Genomic DNA, 21,716 nt, shown 5'->3' on the forward strand with positions numbered 1-21,716 from the left:
CAAGCTCTTCAACTTAGGGATGTCTTCCATAGTATTAGAGCAGAGACTTCACGGGTCCTGGCTTAAAACTCTTAGTGTGTTCCCAGTCACTGCCACAATTTTAACATTTTGACTGATAACTGATCATAGCTCTATGACTTTCTGATCATGAATGAATAAATATTGAATGTTATGAAATATGGGTTCAAATGACACAGACTTTGAGAAGCTTGACACCGCACTGTCAAATAAAAGCACATCGGTTTCTTTCAGAAGCTGGAAGAACTGTCATAAAACTACCCAACTACCCTTAGAGACTCTAGAGTGATTTGAATTCATTATTTACTCATATCAATTTTATGCCAGTTCCATCTAGAATCTCATCAGATTAATACAATTTACATATTGTACAGTAAACTACTTTTCAAAAAATAATATTTTTTTTGAGGAAACAAGGGTAAAATGTAGAAAAATATGGCACATTCCCACAATAAAAACAAAAATATGCTAAGCTTTATTTAGTTTTAATCTTGGTTGAAAGTAGCTTACCAAACTGTTGTTTCCACCTGACTGTCGTGCAGCTGTCGATTGTCTAACTGGGCAAAGAGAGGAAAAAGAACTTGGATCCCTCCAATGGAATGAATTGCACTGTGAATGGAGTGGGTTACAATAGCTTTCACATCCTAAATTAATAAAAAAAAGGAAAAACCTCAATTAATCTCAATTTTAAAGGACACTTTAAAATATAATTTGGGAGCACTTTAACACCAAATTGAATACAAACCTGTTTTAATTTTTTTCCTTACTTATATTTAAATTATAATCACAATATTTAAGGCAAACATTAAACAGAAAAACTTCTTTATCACGGCAAACTGTGCCTTATATAAGGTATGAAGTCTATATTTCTTAAGGGAGAAATAATCTTCTCTTGCTTTAGAAAGTGAGCGAAGAAAGAACAAGTCAAGTGAAAGCTATATTAAGAGCTTATATAATACAAAATAACAATCTCTGTACACTAGCACACAAATCCTCTGGTTATCCAAGTGATGTTCAGCTAACAGTAATCTCATAACATCAATTTAGCAGCACAAACCTGAAGCATAAGAGCATGGGGGGAGTGTACAAAAATTGAAGGATTCTCCTTTGGTGAGGATTCAAGGCATAGTTGAGCATCAGTAGCCTTCGCGTTATAAGTAAAAGCAATGCTACTTGCAAGTTTCCCATCATATAGCACTTGTTTATGGTGCTCAGCCAGATGAATGTCACTCTCAGATTTAAATTTGAACGTGCTCTGAAAAAAAACAGAAGTTTTACAAAGTAATTAATTTAAACAAAAACCTTGCCATAAAATGTGCAGACTACATGGGACTTGAGAGGGCATATAGAAACTACTAAACTTTGTTTTCATTTAATTACCAGTAGCCTAATGCTACTGAACAATTAGACAATTTTTTTATTTACTCTACACCACACCAATGTATCAATACAATATTTGGTATTGTATGTAGTATCTCTCCTTTCAGCATCAGTGTTAACAAGTTTCAGAAGTAACTACCTGAAAAAAAAGTGTCAGATTAAGCAGCTATAAATATGTTAAAATAAAAAGTAAGCATATAACACATTAAAAATAATGAACAAATTAATCACTTTGTATTTTAGGTTATATAAATTCACTCAAATTAGAATATAAAATGATATAGCATCTTGATTAAAGGAATAGTTACTTTTGAACAGCATTAAAATCCATGCTACATTAACAGTCAGGAGTATATATAAACAAGCTACTTATACTAAAATAAAATCCAAATAAAATTATAAATGTTGTATTTCAAATTAATGATTCTTAAACTCAGAGCTTTTCCAAGGAAGGCTGAAAAATTCTGTTACTCCTAAACATACCATGACTCGTATCTTATCTAAAACTAGGTTTTTCTGGCAACACTGACAAATCAATCAAGCACAAGAAGATAGATTTCTGCCTTTCTGCAAAGCACTGTCAGACTTACTTGGCATATAACTATTGTAACAACCACTTAGCAGTGGCAAGAAGACAACTAGTAGTAACACAGTGCTGTACTGATACAAAAAAAGGAAATTTGTTAGAAATTACCAATATTTAATTAAGCAATAAAAATGTAAGATATTTCTAAAATATTTACTCAGTTTAAAATAATTTATTTCTGAGGCTAATATAAATAATTTTACTTGCTTCTCACTGCATATAGCCATCACAATACTCCTTATCCCTTTGGTCCTACCAAATTTTCTTTTCCCCTTTCCCCCCCAGTATGAAATGTCATGAAACTATTGAAAGTACCATTATTAGGATTTTTGTTTTCCATGCTAGAATTAAAACAGGCAATTTATAGGCTATCAACTGCTCTTTCCAAACAAATTAGAAGTTCCTACCAATAACATAACCCCATAAACCCTATTCAGCCTTTGCAGAGCTCTCAATGCTGCTGGAAATGCTGACAAAATTATCTTGCTAACAGCCAAACGATGGGAAAGTGCACCTGCTCTAGTGACTGACACATGGCAATAGAAGGTCTTGTGACCAGCATCCATTTGTACGTGGGGCATAATCTGAATAGACTGGGAACCTGACTGCAGCTGCTGGGAGATCTGCTTGGAGCAGATCTGTTGGTCAGCAGCATCCCACGCTGGGTGATGTCAGGCAGAAGGGAGGCTGCAATGCCATGCTGAAAACATATGAGGTGCAGGTACCATAACAGAAAACACAACTAGTAAGGGCGACAATAAGTGAATGGTTCAATCTACATTTGACAAAGAAGGATAATGATATCTTTAGCCGCATTAGGAGGGGTGTTGCCAACAGGTGGAGGGAGGCGATTCTTCCCCTCTAGTTAGCATTGGTGAGACCACACCTGTAGTTCTGGGCTCCCACCGGGAGCCATGGACTTAATGAGGCAGTGCAATGAAAGGCCACTAAAATCATGAAGAGACTGAATCATATCTCCTGTGAGGAAAGATTGAGAGAGCTGGGACTTTCATCCTGCAGAAAAGAAGCCACAGAAGGGATCTCATGTATAAATATCTGGAGGGAGGGTTAACAGAAGATGGTGTCAGGCTACTCAGTGGTGCCCAGAAGCAGGACACACATCAATGGCCAAAGTCGGAACACAGGAGGTTCCTTCTGAACATCAGGAAACACTTTTTCACTGTGAAGGTGCCCAGCAAGGTGATAGAGTCTCTATCTTGGAAGACACTAAAAAAACTGTCTGGACATAGTCCTGAGCAACCAGTTCTAGATAGCCCTGTTTGAGCAAGGAGGTTGGACTAGATGATCTCCAGCTGTCCCTTCAAACAACTTGAACCATTCTGTGATTCTGTGATTTGCGTTTGGGTTAGGAGTCTGTTTTGTAGGTAAACTGCCAGTGATTCCCACTTACTACTCTGTTCATACTGCAAAGCTGTTCAGAACCAAAGAGATTTCCTTTAGGCTGAAACTCAAATGTCCTGCAATAGGTGATATTCATTCAGCCCAAAGGATCAGACTAAAACCAATCTGAAGTAAAAACCCCAAAAAAATCTACACACTATGAGTATTCAGTTCTCAGCACTAAATGTTTTAATCTAGAAATGTGTTCCTATTGGGCCACACTACTTACTGAAGCAGAAAGCCCCAAACAAGGAGTATTATGCTTAGAACTTGAGAGCTGACTCTCTGTTTATATGGTTGCCTACATCACTTATCAGGAAATGACTGCTCCATATTACAGATTTGTCCTGAGGAAGGTGCTGATGTATTTCTTTCCAGAGGGCATTTTAAACTATACAGATACTCTGTGCACTTTCTACAGAGGAAAAAATATAGTGATTCTATTGATTTCTAAAGATATCTACATGCTGCATGTACTATATTTTAATGTTTTGTCAGATGAAAACATCTATTACCCTGAAAATCTTTCATGCCTCTAAGTTTTGTCAGATTCCAAAACTCTGAAGGTTTTTCCACTATACAGTTTTTCATAACTTTGCTGTTTTAAATAAGTCAAAGTGTTTCAACATAAAATTGTATACTTTCATTGCCATGAAATTTTGTAACATTCTAAACTGCTTAACTTAAATCAGTTTTATAAACAAATTTTGGCATTAATCTATCTCCTAGTTTTCAGTGTTCAATATGCCTCAAGAATTTATCAGAGATCATTGTTTGAAAGTTAGGCACAAATATGTTATGAAACAATATAATACTGCCTCACACTTTTTTGAGAAAAGGAATTAAAAGGACATTCTACCATCAAAGCCTAACAAATCATAAACTGGAAATGGTGATCTCCTACCCAAAAGATTACTATACAGAATGGAAAGAGAGGCTACAAATTCTGATGTATGATACTTCTTTATTACTAACATTGATCTACAGAAAGAGAAAAGAAATTCTGCATATGCATATAATACTGGGGACTTGGGAAAATACAACCTCAGGAGGATAGCAGAGGCTGTTGAGCACAGGAGCTAAAATTGCAAATGGTAAGTTACTGGTCACTGAAGGAATGCTACTCTGAGGTCTGGTACAAGCAGTGTGAAAGCATCAAGCTGGCAAAAAAGAGCCTTAGATCCAACATATTCTATATAAGGTAAAAATATATACAGGATCCATATAAAGGATAGCTGTAGCTCCTACAGGAGTGGGAGAGGGAACAGAGAGCCAATAATTACTCCAGCACTGTGCTTGATCAGGAGCATTGCTTAAACACCAGCAGCTCTCCCTTTTCCTTTAGCAGCAAGAGTGCTGCTTTTTGATTTACTATTCACTCCATTTTGCTACTATAAGTTCAGCAATCACACATAAAATAATGTTTTGTACTACGTAATTGGTTTAAGCAAATTTGAATTTTCAGTGTTGTTTTGTGTATGTGTATGCATGAATATACTCATATTCCAGCCTTCATATGTAACAAAAAGATTGACACTGCAGCACTGATGAAGAGCAACATATGGAATAATCTGATAACTTGCTTTGAAATGTCTGTGGGAGGGTTAAGAGAAGTGGCACAGATTTCCCAGGGCTATTAGGACAGGACTTTCAGAAACATTCCTTTATAAACAGCACCAAACACTGCTATCAGATGCATCTCTTTCTCCCAAATTACCTTCCTTGCGCCTCTATTCTGTTTATCAGCCCCTTGGAATCCCAGCTGAGACAGGCTTTTCTTTGCTGCCTGGGAACAAGGATGGGCAGCAGAACAAGCACAGTGAGAAAGTGTGCTCTCATTTCTTTTTTCTTTCCTCCATCTCTAACAAGTGTCAAGTGTCAACACAATAGGTAAAAGTCCTGTTCAGCAAGGCTGAACAAGGCTCAAAATGAGCATGCTTTATTACGGATAAAACCTGGGAATGCAAATATTGAATCCTACTATGTTTCTACTAAATATAATTTTAAATTTCAAGATAACTTATGGATTAATTTAGGATGACTCAACAGGGAAGAGACAAATCACACAGTTCTAAGTATATTTGCCCCTCCTCCCCTCTTTATTATTTATTTCAAACTGAAACATCTATTTGATCAACAAATAAATCTTTGTACTAAGTCATGCTGGTTACAAACAAATGCATTCAGAAGGACATGCTGAGCAAGATCAGCATGGAAGTATTATTAACTGTTTCTATGTTACAACACTCTGTAATAAGCATGTAATGTGCTATAAATAATATAAATATTATATATAATATTTGAAATATAATTATATAATTAATGCATAATTATATAATATATAAATATTTGATATGCATAATAAATAAGGCTTATTTTAATGACTTCTCTAGTTAATCCTACCTGCACCACTGAACAGAGGTGGGACAAGGTATAACAGATTCATTTTTCTTTGTAGATCAAGATCTGCCTTTTCTTGAACTTTGTGCCTTTGGTGTTATTTGCAACGATACATACTATGTATATTCACAGCTGTGTGCCTTCTGCACTGTCCTGTATGCTGGTAGATTATACATATTTTTCTGCATTCCAGAGGTCTCAATGGCAGTCATTGCAGACTAGGAGCATTAGGAATGATTGTGAGGGCAGCTGAATGATAGGCAAAATCATAGTCTCTTTTCATGAACAAAGTAGGTAGAGGGATGGTTGCTTCCCCTAAAGAATCAGATCCTCAGATATAATGGACCACAATATGAACTGTAAATCAAAAGAACTACCACAGACTATCATAGGGAAGAAAAAAACATATGTATGAAGACACTCTCCAAAAATTCTCAACTATTTTGAATAACCTTCCTTTGGGAGAAAAAGTTTGGCACTACCAGAGTTCACAATGCATCTAGAACAGTTGCTCTTTAGGAAGTTAGGCAAGAGCAAGAATATGATCTCTAATGTTCGGCAGTTCAAGCTACATATCAATTGAGGCTCCTTTGGATTAAGAAATACCATACTTAAGTATTCTGAACTGAAGAAATGAAGTTAAATGAGATGTGAAAGAGGCAGGCTTTGAGTCAAGGCTACAATTGGTGTTCTGAGATCTCTAAATTACAGGATGTGGTTCCTTTTTTTTAGAATGTGGATAGATCTTGGGTTGGAAGAAAGTGAGAAAAAAGTCTTCTGTTTTTTCCTTTTTTTTCTTTTGGAAATAAGGAAGTTAAATAAAAAGTTATTTCTAGGGTCCACTCTGTGAACCTGTTCTTTTTAGCTGCTATTAATTAGTAAAATATACTTTCAGATTTTTAGACAAGGAAGGAAACTCCTTCAGAGAACAAGGGGGCATTAGCTGTGCTGGGTACATGACCAAATCTAAAAATATGATATACCAAAGAAGAATATCTCCAAAATATTAAATTTATCTAACTGAAATTTAAAAAAAATCAATACGAAGGTACAGGTGGGAAGAAATGTAGTTTAATGGAAGCCTATGAATCAAGAAAGGCAATTTGACAAAACTGTAATAAGGTTAGTGCAATAACTACTGGTAATGTCATTTATCATGAAAGCACATGTGCCTTATCAACCCCTTCAACACTCACAAAACCTTTCATAATAATTTTCACTTCTTGAAACACATGAAAACATTATTCCTATTTGATATCACATCAGTATGCTGCTGCAAATTCAGGAACTTAATAAATTCATAAAGGTTTACTACATTTATTATTAAGAAGTATAAAGTTATATTAGTTTCTTTTGTATGACCAAAATATATTTACAGAAATATTTGTTTAGTACAGTACTAAGTTTGGAATAAAATACTCCTTGTTTGCACAGGTAATACATATCTATTGACTGACTGAACATTTTTAGTTTCAGGGCAGTTTTAACCATCAACCATATACAAGAGATTTCCTCTTCTCCAAGTAACCCTGACATATATTTGGTTATTCACAGTACACACCTACCATTAAAGAAATTTGCAACTCTCGCTGTCATTCAAGTGCTAGCTATCATCAAATGATTTAGAGCAGTCATTTTCAGCACCCAAAATTAATATTACTAGAATCTAAATGTTGATATTTACTTTTGGATTTTAAAGGTTTTTATTTTCAGAGTGTATTGCATATACCAAAAAACTGAAAGTCTAGTTCAGATCACAGGAAATTTCAAAAATAAAAAAAAGGTTTGGGAATAATTGATTGTAGAAATTCAATAGTGTTTATCCAAGGTTAGATTAATTTTCAAGTATTATCCACTAGGCCCTTTAGTGTCTGACTAGAGATCCATGCACCATTAATTTGTCCAAACTGTCCCCCAAATGTCACTGGCAAAGCATAAGTAAAAAGTTCAACTGGTACTTCAACAGAACTGTCTGAAACCATGCATTTGAAAGAATTTGTTTATTATGCCTTGTTGAATGTTAATCTGCCTTAACTCAGGTTTTAGACACAGAGAATAGAGAAGAATTATTATACCATTATTCCCATGGTATTCAGTACACTGAATACAAAATTTCTCTGATTTGAGTATGACCCAAAGTAATAAATTTCACATACAAACATGTTTCAGCTAAGCTTTAAAGAAACTTGCATCTTCCAAAAAGCTGTTGGAAAGTCAAAATTAGTTAGGATACTTGAAGAAATAGTCTTCTTTTGCTGAAACCAAATCACGTGAAAAAATGTACATGATACTAGGAGGAATATCTACATCCATATGTATCTTCCAATTATATCTATCAATCATTTACTTTTTCCAGTTTTATGCTTTTAAGATCCATTATTACCTTATATCCAGGTCCTAACTGATGTATTGCAAAAATCTGTGCTGGGTTGAGTGCTTCAGTGAATACATATACTGCTCCAAGCTGGCCACAGAACACTCTATTTGCATCAGCAGTCTCCGAAGATCCAAGAAAACATTTATCATAGCTCTGTACCAGAAAGAAGCAATATTAATAATGAAATAATATTAATGCACAGCTACTGAAGCCACAAATAAAGGGAGACTGTAATTAAAAAGATAAACCAACCATTATCAATCATTTATTACTTTGCTGTGGTGAACAACTTAATTTTGAATATTGTAGCGTTAACTGGTTTACAGGTCTGCATTACAATGCTGTTATGACTGTCTGCTAGGATTTGTTTTCTATTACAACAAAATACAACAAAGAGAAATACAACATATCAAAATACAACAATCAAAATACAACAGAGAAAATTAGAATAGTGCATTCAATTACCAAATAACCTTCCCTATTGCCTTCTCGAAATACGAAAGCCTTGAAGTTCCTTGTAATTATACTCAGAACTCCCATTGCAAACTCACAAGAACACATGCTGAAATGCCCTCTAAATATCTCTAGTACAAAAAAAACCCCAAACACAGATTTTTCTAGTTTGCAGTCGGTGCACAGTTTTTCTCTATGACCACAGGCTATAATGATTTAGTTTGACCTAATTCTCTTCTGCCTTCTATAGTCACAAGAGTTGGTATTTTCCATTCCTTCTTCTAATAACTATCCCTCTGTACAAAGACCTTTTGCAGTTTCCATATATCCACTTCCTATTTTTTCAGATTAGAAGTGATTTTTGTGGCTATTTTGCAGGATTCATGTTAAGTTCTTCTGGTGCTTCTAAAAAAACCTGTACAGAACAAAGACCTGGGGAACCGGAATACAAGATGCGGCACAAAAGGACAACAACAGGAAGCTCAAGGATCTTTGAAGGCTATTCTGTCAGCTTCCTTGAGTCACATGTACTTTACCGAATGGAAATAAGGATCACATCTCACATCTCACTTTTTGAGCTGAATCAGCAAACCAGTAGAACCTGCATTAGGAAGCCTGCTTTTTCATCTTGCTTGACTGCTGAGTTTTACTTTAAGGAAAAATAGAGAATGGAAGGAAATATGGTGAACTGTTACAGAAACTGATCTAGGTGAATAGGCTATTAACCAGGAAAAGGGGAGTCTATCTAAGCAGTTAAGAGGAAGTCAAAGATCTGGAGCTCAGCTTTGAGATGAGGTGAGGTAAGAAGCATCCAGCTTTTTATCTTTGATTTATCCTCCTTTTGACCAAATACCTCTTTTAATTATATTTTCCCCTTGGAAAAAAAATTTCCCTTTCTATTTTTTTAAGCAATTATTTTAACAAAATTAAAAAACTTCTGAAAAAAAATACATTAATATTGATTCATAAAGTCATATCCAGGATGCACAGTGCAAAATATGGGCTAATGAGACCCCTCTGACTCCTGGTAAATCTAATGGTGAAAATTTCTAATAATTTTCAGTTAGTTCATTGAAGTCTTGCTTAGCCTTGAAGGCTTTCCTGACACTGTGCCATTACTGTCAGAAAGTGTTAAGTCAATTAATGTTGAGTAATTGCCATTGTTAATGGTTATTTGAGGAATTTGTCTGAGCTACCGACGTCACTTTTTTCCTAATGTGTACTTAAATATTCTGAGATATACATTCCTGCCTATTACAGTGGCATTTTCCTGAATTCTTCTAGTAATCATTAATTGTACAACAGCCATTGAACTTCTCAATAGATTCTGAGTTTTACACATAATCCCACTCTAGGTCTGCTACTCTGGAGTAATTTCCAGTTCTTTCTTTTTTCATTCTTCCCAGTTTACAGCAGCTCTTCCCGCCTAGCATTTGTCATGAAGGACTACAGATCTCCACACACCAGTAACAGCCCAAGTCCTCGGAGACCTCAAGTGGCTTTTCAGTCATCACATTCCACTTATCACAAAAATGTTTACATCACCAAGGGGAAACCCATGCTCTGCAAAAACTGAAAGACCTGCCTTTTCTTGCAAGTAGAAATGCTACCAAGAGAACAAAGAACGGCAATCAGAAGCTTTAGCAAGCAGAACCCTCCTACTTTAATTAACATGTAATATTTAAACCCTTCCTTTCAAATCCAACTTTGCCTCTAGAATTTAGTGAAAGACAGCTCATTTCCTTAAGTACAAATAGGTTTTGTTATCCCACACAGTCAGTCAGAAAAAACTGAGAATCGTATTATAAATAAAAAAATAACAAAAGTGTAGCAAGCTGATGGATCAAGAACCTCTGAAAGTCTATCACAGCTTTAGCTGAAGGCAAAGCACAAGAAAACCATTTTGTATGCCTGCCACATCCAGAATTTTGGGTCAGAAAGAGTGTCTATTTTCTGCATCATTAGGTGTAGACTCTCAAGCTTTCCAAAGTAGAAGGTACAGAAAGAGAGTGTACATACCCCAAAACATTAAAATTGGAACTTATATAAATGTCATTAAAGTAATAAAATTACAAACAATATAAAAGCAGATGCATTTCCTGTAAGAATAAATTTTTATTTGATCTCAGTTCAATTAATAGATACAAGTGTATTTACAGGTATGCATGCAATCTTCTGGTAAAAATGACTGCTCTCTATCTGTTGGACAAACAGTTGCAAGATCACTGTATCTTTGCTCAAAGCTTACTAATGCTGTGCAATTGTACACCTCTCAATATCTTTTAACTGGTTTGAATGGCCAATAAGGGACCACATGTCTGTAAAAGCTTACAACCCACTAAAATTGCTCTGTATTGCAGGTACGAAATTTTGTAGGAGCTAATTTGTACTTGCTAACAATATTACTTAAATATTAATACTGTAACATTAGCACAGTATTTTTTTGTTATTGGTCAACCGCCTATTTACTAATTACAAGTGAAACAATAGGAAAAATATACTTGTAATTGGGAGACAGATTTAAGACTTCAGATTATTATATCTCCTTGGACACTTCTCCATGCTTCTGTTTGCTAGTCCTTGTCTCTCTCTCTCTCTATCTTGTTGGTTTAAACTTGTAAACTCTGCATAGACGAAATGATTTCTTACTATATTTATACAGTGCTTAAAGCAATATGACTCTGATAATAGCTGAGGCTACTCTGTTCTACTTCAATTAAAGAGCCTACTTAAAATTTGATGTTCCTTAAGGTGAAAAGCAGAGAAATCTTCTACGGATTAACAAATATCTCCTCTTGAATCCAATGCAGAATATCATGTCTACAAAAATCAGTAATTTTGTATCCATCGGCAGCATGCATAGTTATTTGGCAGAATGAATCAGTTTTTCTTAAGGACTTTTCTCAAGCTAAATCTGTCAAATCTGTAACTCTATCACATGAGGTAAACAAATATAGTACTTTTTTTTTTCTTTTTCAATTAACTTTAAAATAAAAAGTTATAAAAAAGGAAGACAATAAAATCTTACATCATTTGTGTTAACATGCCAGGCCATATCACCATAGGATACCAGCTGACCATTCACGTAACATCGTATTTCACTGTTTCTCCATCGATTATAGATGTGTACAATACTTATCATGTACCACTGGAAAGACAAGAACAATCATTACAATCAGTTTTTGTGCTATAAAATATAAAGTTAATGAATGGCATAAAAAAATAAGTGACCAGTCTCATAAAGTTATACAAACAGATGTATTCTTGCAAACCCGTAAAATTAAAAGTCAAGTCACTGGAACTTCAGGTCCAGTCAGTAGAATTGTGCCTAAATGTAATGATGTACCTACCAGCATCCCCTTATGGGATTAGAGACAAAATTGCATACATACAATTAAAAAGCTGAAAAAAACTTTGATTCCTGAAAGTGTAATTTAATTTCAACACTATACACACTACACACAAAACACAACTCAGTTCTGATGAGAAATCCAGAGCTATGTGCTCTTACATTAACAAATTCTTATCACATAGCTCTGCCTTTGCATCACACCTGTCTGTCAAAAATTATAAATTAAAAAGAAAAAATTCATAATAGCAAATTTTACAGCCCAGTTTAAGATGTTATCCTGATTGTTTCCTTTGATATTTTTCCTCTATTCTTTACCATTCCACCAATTTTTGGACACCTATCATATCATTAAAATATATTTTATAATCAAACAGAGAAAGCATCACAGTTAAATGCTTCCAAGTACAAGTATTGTGGTCTTTCAAATACTTTGTTTAACAGGAATCATTATGTCCACAACAAATAAGTTCAAGAAGAAAACATGAAGTTTCCCTCAAAACTGAATCATTAAACTCATCTAAGACTGGGAAAGGCAAAAAAGGCAAAAAAACCTGAGCTTTGATTTTCTTGAATACACGTGCACATGTACACATGCATGCACACAAAGTCTATCCCAGATCGCTATCATAACTAATCCAGTCAAATACTGCTTTTTGTCTTCCTACACTAGAAATAACTAAATTTACATCTTAAATGGCAAGGGAAGTATTCAAGTATTAAAAAATGGTTTACTCTTTGTCTCATATTTGTCACTATCAAATCTGGATAAAAGGAGTAACATAGGTTTTCAAAGCCAGTTCCTAAATAGAGGATGACAAACACCATCAAGTTCACAATGCATACTTCGCAATAAGAAAATAAAAGTCCTCCTGAGATTCCTGCTTGCTCACTTGATTCATATCCTTCTATCACTGTATTTTACATGTATAAATTCTCTTATCACATGATTACATAACTTTTTTAAGGCTTTCAGAATGCCCACAGGTCTTCAAGAACAGAGTGTATCAACTGGCTCACAAACCTGTTCTTATACAAAGGGAGAATCTTACAAAAAATTGAATGGAAGCAGCAGACAAGATTTCCAGTGCATCAGCACATTGCTTTATCCCAGATATGAATATTATCTATATGTTTTCTAATCCTTCCTTTCCATTTTTCTAGCTTCTACCCATTTTGATTGCTAAGAAATCAGGCATGATAATATGTAATTCTAAATATCAGCAAAGGCATTTCTTAAAATTTGTAGCATTTTCCATCAACAATTTCTTTGAAAAAATGGATTATATATCCCAATTGAAAGTTTGGTAAATATTGTATTCAAATTTCTTTGGAACTTGGGGTGCCTTTTCTAAGGTCCTGGCAATTAATTACTATCTCTTACATTGATTTCTATATCTCTTCTATTGACATTTCTATTCCAGACACTTCCTCTGACTCATCCCCATAGACTCGTGTTGTAGTAAACAATGATGCAATTAAATGATTTAGCTTTTTTTCTTATGTTAACATATTCTTCAAGGGCTCCTATTAAGCCTTAGTCATCTGAGCACAGGAAAAAAAATTGAATTGTAATAATTTCGCACATTATTTGCTATAACTTATACTTTTCTAAGTACTCTTTTGACACAACCTCAACTTTCTGAACAACTTCCTTTTACTTACAGTTGTCTGTACTTTGCTATTTATCTATGCTCAGGTACATTGTGAGGAGCATTTAAACATTCTACTGGATTTTTTGGCTAATGGTATATTCGTTCAGCCTTTTGTATCTTTGCATTCAGGCAATTTCTCTAGCACTAGCAAACACCTTTTTTATTTAAGAAATAAAGGCAGTTTTTCTCAGTTCCTTTAAAAATGAAAAATTGCAAATCTTATATATATTCAAGCATATTCAGCATTTTTCAAGACAAAGTCAAGCAAGAGTCAATGTCTGAACTCTCTAAAAAGTTTCAAAAGTACATAAATCTAAATGCATACGCTATTTAAAAGTTTGAACCCTTGTACCAGTAAGATGCCACCCAGTTTACAGCAAGGTAGTGCAAGTACAAGTGATTTTTTGATTTCTCTCCTATTCTGTATCTGAGGACATGATTTTCAGGACTTTCCTAATACACTACAAACCAAACCACATTGCATAATCTTACACAAAATTTTTCTTCAACTTTTAGTTGAAAAAAATTTTTTTTTTAATATTCAAAGTCAGTAATACAGTTTTCTTTAACATTCATCCTGCAGTTTCCTTTCCTATATCGTTTTCTCAAAAATGCACAAAGACCATGCCTCTCAGCTGTAACAAGAGCTTCTTCAGGTAGTGCTCAAAGACACTTTAGAAAACAACCTGTCCATTTTTTTATACTGCTGAATCTGTTGAGCTTAGTCACCAACTGCAAAGTGATATTCCTACTCCACAGCACAGTACAATCAGATAAGGCATCACAAACTAAGCATTTCCAATATGTGGAATTTATTTCTGTCTATACTAAAATTAGTAAAGGTGTTCAGAATTAGAAACACCTAAAAAAAAAAAGCTGTTTGCTCTTGACTACACTGTTTTCCTGCTATACTTTTAAAAGGATTGATGTTGAGGCTGGAACTCAAGGGAGTAGAAATTACTAGGGGTTACTAACACACAAAAATTTCAACTTGAAGCACCAAAAAAGCAGTATAGACATATCAAATACAACACTGCCACAGCTTATGTAGCTCTCTTGAGATGTCAGTCTACTGTATTACACCCACACCTTTTATTTGGAGATATAATACCAAATTTCTCCATACGTTTTTATAAATGCTTGCTTTTACAATGTTATTAAAATACACCAATTGAAGCCTAAAGTAACCGCTTGACACATCTTAAAGTTTTAAATTAAGATTACACATTATGTGAATGGTGTCATATGAAACAATTAACAGCGGGGAGATCTTTATGTGAACATAGTAACTTTCGTATCTGCCTACATAAAGCTTTTGACTAGGTGATTTGAATATATAATTTTACTGTGATTTACCAAAAATTAAAAAAAAAAAATTATTCAGAAGTTTAATGAGGATGATGTTTCTGGCAAAACCTATTGCTGAAATGTCTATGCCTGTAAGCAAATACAAAAAACTACAGGAAATAGTACATCTGATGGCAAAAATCACACCTCTCAAGTTAGCATTTGGACAGTTAGCTGCTCTGTAAATCAGTACACAATTTTTGAATACATATCTACACATTCAAAGTTTGCACAGTAAAACCAGTGTCACATCTAAAAAACATGAAGAAAATCAATTTACATGTTAAACAGTATACATTTGGACTTGTTAGAGCCAGAAATTGTATTTGACACATTTTATTTCCTCCATTATGCATTATGTACCTTACCACATACGTGTAAACACAACTTAGTAATGGAAAAAATATATTAAACCACATGCAAATATATTCTATAACATGTATTTCAAATACTTTCCAAATTTGGCATATGACCCAAAGTGTATGAAGCACAAACTTTGGGAAATATAAAACTATCATGGGAGTTATATTTGGACATACTTCAGTAGATCAGCTGATTATGATATGAAACTGCTATTCATATAATGAGATATAGGTGTACTAGTATTTCACAATTAGCTGTTTTAAGTAGAACAGCAAAAGCTAAAATTTTCTAGAGTTGGCATGAAGAAAACTAGTCATTTGTATTAAAAATTATCAAAATAATGTCTTGCTAAAATATGAAAGACATGACTTCATCAGCAAGTAAAGATCAGCTAGATCCCACAGTCTAATTAACAATAACATAATACAAAAGTTAACAATTTCATTTGTTCATTTGTTCCAGGTTCAGTGTTCATCAGTAGCATCAGATGTGCTACTGTAAAAGAAAATTGAATTATCACAACACTTTTCTTTCTATAAAATTAAATGTGCAAAACAGAATTGATTCATTCTGATAGACTCAGCAGACATGTGTTTATAAGACTTTATATATATCCTCGAGTAATATGCTAGAAAAAGACATTACTTCATTTTAAAAAAACCACAAGTGAACAAAAGCTACCTGATGAAATCAGAATCACTGATTTTGAATCACAAATACATACTAAGAAAAATAGTAGAACATTAAGCTGATGTGTGAACAATGGCATTCCCTCCCTAAGAGTTTGGTTTCTCAGAACAAAACAAGCACTGAAATTCAACATACAAACTCTAAGCCCATAAAAAAAGAAATGAGCTTCACAGCAAAATATACACAAGACCACTATCAATGATAAACACATAATGCTTGCTGTATGGAAAGTCAATGCCTCAGTCAACTAACTGCAATTCTGAAGGCTGCGGAATAATTGTTCCCCTAGGATTACTACGCATAGAGTAGAAATGAACACTAATATGATCTACAGATATAATCATGATATACTATGAAAAATGAGAAATCCCGAAACATCACTGACACAGAAGAAAGTTCAGAGCCTTATATCATACAGCATTGCCAGCAAAATTTTTCAAGACATTGGCCACAAAGCTACCAGGTACAGAATTTTCAGAAACAGAATGAGGGAGTTTTAATAATAAAATACAATCATTTTACAAATACTCAAAATTCTTCTCCGTCTGAAGCTAATTAAGCAGTACTTTAAAAAACAAGCTGACTTTATAGAATTGTTACTCTATAAATTATTTTTGTTTCTAATTGATTCTGAACTGTAATAGACATAAAACTTTGCATGATCATCAGAGCAGTTACTCATAAAAAAGAAAGTATTAGAGATTTTAGTCCTTCTTCCCAGAAGTACTTTGTCACATTTTCAATGTTATTCTTTATTGTAAATACCACTTTGCTTACCTTGCGTGGCTGAAAGTCATACTTCACACAGTGCTGGAAACCTTTGCCTTTTGACTTCAATGATGTAACTATCAAGCAGTTGCCAACAAAATGAGCAGAATATCCAACACCTTTGCTAGTGCGGAAACTGAAAAGAAAGAATTATGAATGAAATTGGGACAAGGGGAATTATTGTATAATAAAGAGATTCAAATACAACTTTAAATCACCATGAGAAAGAAAATAACTTAGTACCTGGAATGGTGAACTTAATTTTCTCCCAGCATTCTTTGGGGGCTGCTACTCACCTTCAGCACTTAATTGATTCCAGGCTACACTTTAAAAATCAGTACTTTTTTTTTACTAAAATCCAAGATAGTAAATATTGTATCTATCATGTTTCCCCTCAGTTTCCTAATTCATCATAATTTAAAATAATACATCTGATTAAAGTTGTGAAGAAATAACCATTACAGAACAAGTGTGAGATGCCTTGCAATTTTATGGGGTTCAGAGAAAAATGCAGATGGTACGACATACAAATTGGGATTCAAGACAATTACTATGCAAAAGAATTATTTTTCAAGACATGAATTAATTAGGCTAATGATCTATGAAGGTTTATTCATCTGAGTGGTGAATTTATTTTCATTTGTCAAATGGATAAAGGACTGAAATTTTAAGAAACTAAGTTTAGTAACGGTTTTCAGCTTTCTTGTGACAAACGTCATGAAGACAGATAATGCAGAAATCTCAGACATTTCTCTAGTTATATTTGAAATCAAAAGCATTGTAAAGAGAAATACTGGACTTATTAAAAAAACAGTTTGCAAAGGTAGCTGGTCAAAATTCACAAATGGCATTACACAGAGCAATTCAAAATGGGTAAGTCCATATCTACATCCATTGTCACTTAGTGCTTTCTGAAAAGCTAAGTACAGTAAAGAGCAGTCTGCTATGATTAATAAGGAGCATACAGCTTTCAGCCTTTCTCTAAATAAATAACCAATGGCTGAAATACAAGGTCTAGATGGTGAACTTCATCAATAAATTCTTAAATGAAGCTTTGCAAGTATGAGAAAAGGCACTACTAATTTTGAACATTTGTATAAAGTCCTGTAGCCCACTAATTAACACTTTCGTTCTCTTAATGTAGCTAACGTATAAAGTAACTTCATATTCTTACAGTGATGTTTTAAATGGTTTCTTTGTTGCAACATTTTCATCAAGCACTTTACTAGGTTTTTGCAAGGAACATTAAGAAGTGAAAGGTACAAACAAGCACTAAGTTCAGATTTCATGCTACTTAATAGCTGCTACATATCTTTATCTTTCTATATATTAGGTTCTATATCTTTAGTTTACCCTACTACAAAGATATAACCTTGATTTTAATATGGAGAAAAATTGCATAGCTATAGACCTAATTCCATCTTCAGAAAATTACAGTTAAATGTGCATGCATACATCACTGAAGGAGAAAATCAGATTTTCCTCTTTGCTCACTGTCAAAAATATAGCTCATAAATCATGACCTTATGAAAAAAATAGATTCTTTACAAGATAGGTGGTGTGATTAGACCCTGAGGTAGTCAGGGTTTACACATTCTTCTCCTCTAAGTGAATTTTTAAAGGAGGCAAAAAACAGACATTCAAATTATCGAATTCTAGAAAGTCATTTTTGTTTTAATAAATTAGAATACTTTTATTAAATGTTAAAAACAGAGTGATGAGGCTAAACAGAACAGGAATAATAACATCTAGAGATGAATTTTCTGCACTCTAATGGGTCCTCACCCAGAGGTCCTTCCTTCCAGTCTTAAAGTATATATAGGATATCTCTTTATTTTCTCAAATTCAAGCTGTGTCTTCTTCATTCTTTCATCTGCCTCTATACATTGTACACAATTCTCTCTCCCCTCAAGCTATTGTGCTGAAAAGGAGCATTATTCCCTGCCACAGCCTTTAGTAAAGGGCTTCCATACACCACTCTTTGCAAAAAAAAAGAGGGCATTCTTTTTAATAAACGTAAAAACTCCTCTCTAAATAAACCAATACATAATCTAAGAATGAAGAGAAAAATTACATACTGTCCATTACCACTGACCTCAACAATGAAGACAATTTATAACACTGACATCCCCCTTTATCTTTTGAAGACTATTTTTAATCTGGATCACATCAATGATCTGGCTTCCACAATGACCCCATAGGCAGCTAACCCCTCAACAAAAGGAACAGTGAATGTCATTCATATATGCATACAATCTACATTACCTATATATACAAATTACCTGCACGACCACATCAGTGAATTTTGTACAATAACATGAAGGTTAAAAACTTAAATTACAGCTTTTACAATAAAAATAACTGATTGTGTTGTGAGCTGCTCTGAGATTTGATTTACCTCCTTAGGGCCTTATGCCATTCAAAAAATTTTTCAGCAGGTATCTGGATATCTCACAATGACAAATTTGTTTTTCAGCAACTAAGTCATCTCTACAGTCTAAAATGGTTTTGTTTAACAGAATCCCATCCTGAAGGATATTAAAAAAAATACAGATTCACTACGGCCTGACATATGATGTGGTATTATTTGATTAGAGATGTTAAATAAAATGTTTTATTTTAAATTACCAATTTAAATTGCCTAACATTGTAAATATCCTCACATTTTTACTTGATAAAACATTATTACAATTGTGTAAGATGCATCCTACTACTTTCGATAGGAGCTAGTAAGCATTTTGAAATAAAGAATGTCTCTTGAAGAAACATCTACACCTTTAAAATTTTTTTCATTTCCTATCCTTGCTGGTTACTGGGCTGATTTTGTCACCATTATGGTCAAATGAGACTGTTCCTGAAATTTTAAGCACTTTAAACTTCCCAGAGTTCAGCATATGAACACAATAAAGCAATGACATAATGAAAAACAGCTCCTTTCTTAGCAGGGCTCTTCAACTTGGAATAGAATAAATAGAATAAAAGATTCTATAAACATGACTTTACTTTTTTCCTCCAAATAATTAGAATTCTAATACAACAGTAATTAAGAAACTGAGAACTCAGATATGTTCTCTGTTTACCTCAACATTATAGTATATAATGTTAATCTTCACATTTTACTTCTTGCCAAAGGTAAAGTAGGCTAGGACTGGTCTCTAGGATACTGCAGAGAAATTCTCTTACAAATTACCTACATGTGCAGAACTTGCCACATCCAAAGATGAAATGCACAGAGACAAAAAGAGCAGTACTGTCAACAGCCATATGGTTTTATGAGCCTTAAACTACCTCCCAGAGCAGCTGGTATACAATTTTACTACAGTTCGTTCATAAAACCTTTACAGTTCTGTTTCATTTCAGCCAGTTTCTCAAAGCAGCTACTGAATGTTATTACACTTCCATTGCACGAAAGCATTCTTCCATCCACCAGGGAACTGTTTAGGGATTCCAGTTTCTTTACCTTAGGATTTTACAAGCAATTTAACATATGATCATAGTACTGAGAAGATATTAATACATTCTTGCCTGAATGAGAGGGAGGGAAAGTTCCTTTCTACTAACTTTGAAATTCCATTATGTGTTTTTGCAACTGTTCTGCATTATTTCTATTATTATTAGGTCTAGAGAAGGACTGACAATACTAGAGAGCTTGATTTTTGGCTTTTTTTTTTTTTCTCCTTGTCCTTACATCTGCAAAAATAAAATGTAGAATGCACTTGCAGAAGTTTTAGCCATTCTTCCATTAAATGCTTGTGGAATCACTTGGATGATTTATTGACAAGAAGCAACAATTATAACAATCTGGCCTCAGTTCACCCTCTAATTTTTTTACAGAGTCTGATACACAATCCGAAAGAAAACATCTCTTAAAAAATAATGAAACAAAACAACACAAAAAAAACGATCAAAAATCAATCTTAGTATCCGTATCAATCTTATCAAATTCCAGGCCTGACTTAGAACTTATGCCACCTATCCCTTATTTTTTTAGAAGGAAGAAGTATAGAGATTTAGGGGAGGGAGACTTCCCAATTGACCATGCATAAGGTTAGCCCTAAATTTCTAAATTTGCATGTCTTTATGACAAAGAATCTACACCTTATTTTTTAGAAAACATTTCCAAAAATCTATTTAATGATGATGATTATTATACTGTGCCTTCTAACTTTGATAAAGTATTGTGTGTCTAAAAGTTTGATTTTTCCTATTTTGCAGGCTAGCGACTGGATCTCAGATTAAAAAAAAACCCATCAACATTAGGTTTTGCATAAATTCTGAAAACAGAAGCCAAGAGCATCCTTACTTTCATCACTATTTTTATTTCTTGAAAGGTTTCATTATAAAATGTGTCTTCCAGGGCACAGTTCACTCCCAGGTGTCCTATGAATAGTACCAGTTTTTCCACCGGCCTCCTAAAAGTACCAGTTCTTAACTGTAAATGGCATTTCAGTAATGCTTTTGTCAAGATTTCAGGAAGGGATCACATCACCTTTTTTCTCTTCTCTGTTCAGACTATCCTTAAAAGGATCCCATTAGCTCTTTTCAGCTAGAGCAATGAAGAAGCAGTTTATGATCAGTTGGTAACCTATACCAACCTTTAACATCCTACTGTAATCCCTGCTTTCTTATATATAACTACTCATACATATAACTACCCATTATTCACTGCTAGGTATATGATGTTTGTTGGCTTATACTAAAATTTGTGCTATGTAATTCTGAATCTTGCCATTTGAACTTGACTGGTCTGCCTTGTTATTTATCATCCATGCAAATGTCAAACTTCTAATTTTATTTCCAGGATTGTTACATTGATTTTATAATTGGTAAGATAACTTCAATATTGTCCCAATACACAGGTGTTAATAGACTGTCTGTTAGAAGCTGCCCAATATCATCCTCAGAGATAATTAAAATTATTTTTAAAGA

General features: G+C 33.9%; 1 protein-coding gene across 6 annotated transcripts in view; it reads right to left on the bottom strand.

The window, feature by feature from the left end:
- The window catches only part of NBEA (neurobeachin), a 389,390-nt gene that overhangs the window by 355,257 nt on the left and 12,417 nt on the right, over nt 1–21,716 (bottom strand). For all 6 annotated transcript variants that reach the window (XM_039385864.1, XM_039385860.1, XM_039385863.1 and 3 more), the window contains exons 5-9: nt 16,797–16,923; nt 11,644–11,763; nt 8,169–8,315; nt 1,076–1,273; nt 529–662 (exon numbers count right to left, since the gene is read on the bottom strand). In XM_039385864.1, coding sequence (XP_039241798.1) covers nt 529–662; nt 1,076–1,273; nt 8,169–8,315; nt 11,644–11,763; nt 16,797–16,923 — 726 coding nt within the window. The remainder of the gene's footprint in view (nt 1–528; nt 663–1,075; nt 1,274–8,168; nt 8,316–11,643; nt 11,764–16,796; nt 16,924–21,716) is intronic.

Source organism: Pipra filicauda, unplaced genomic scaffold, assembly GCF_003945595.2.
Source record: "Pipra filicauda isolate LSUMZ 115617 unplaced genomic scaffold, ASM394559v2 scaffold443_size986076_pilon, whole genome shotgun sequence".
NCBI classification, from domain to species: Eukaryota; Metazoa; Chordata; class Aves; order Passeriformes; family Pipridae; genus Pipra; species Pipra filicauda.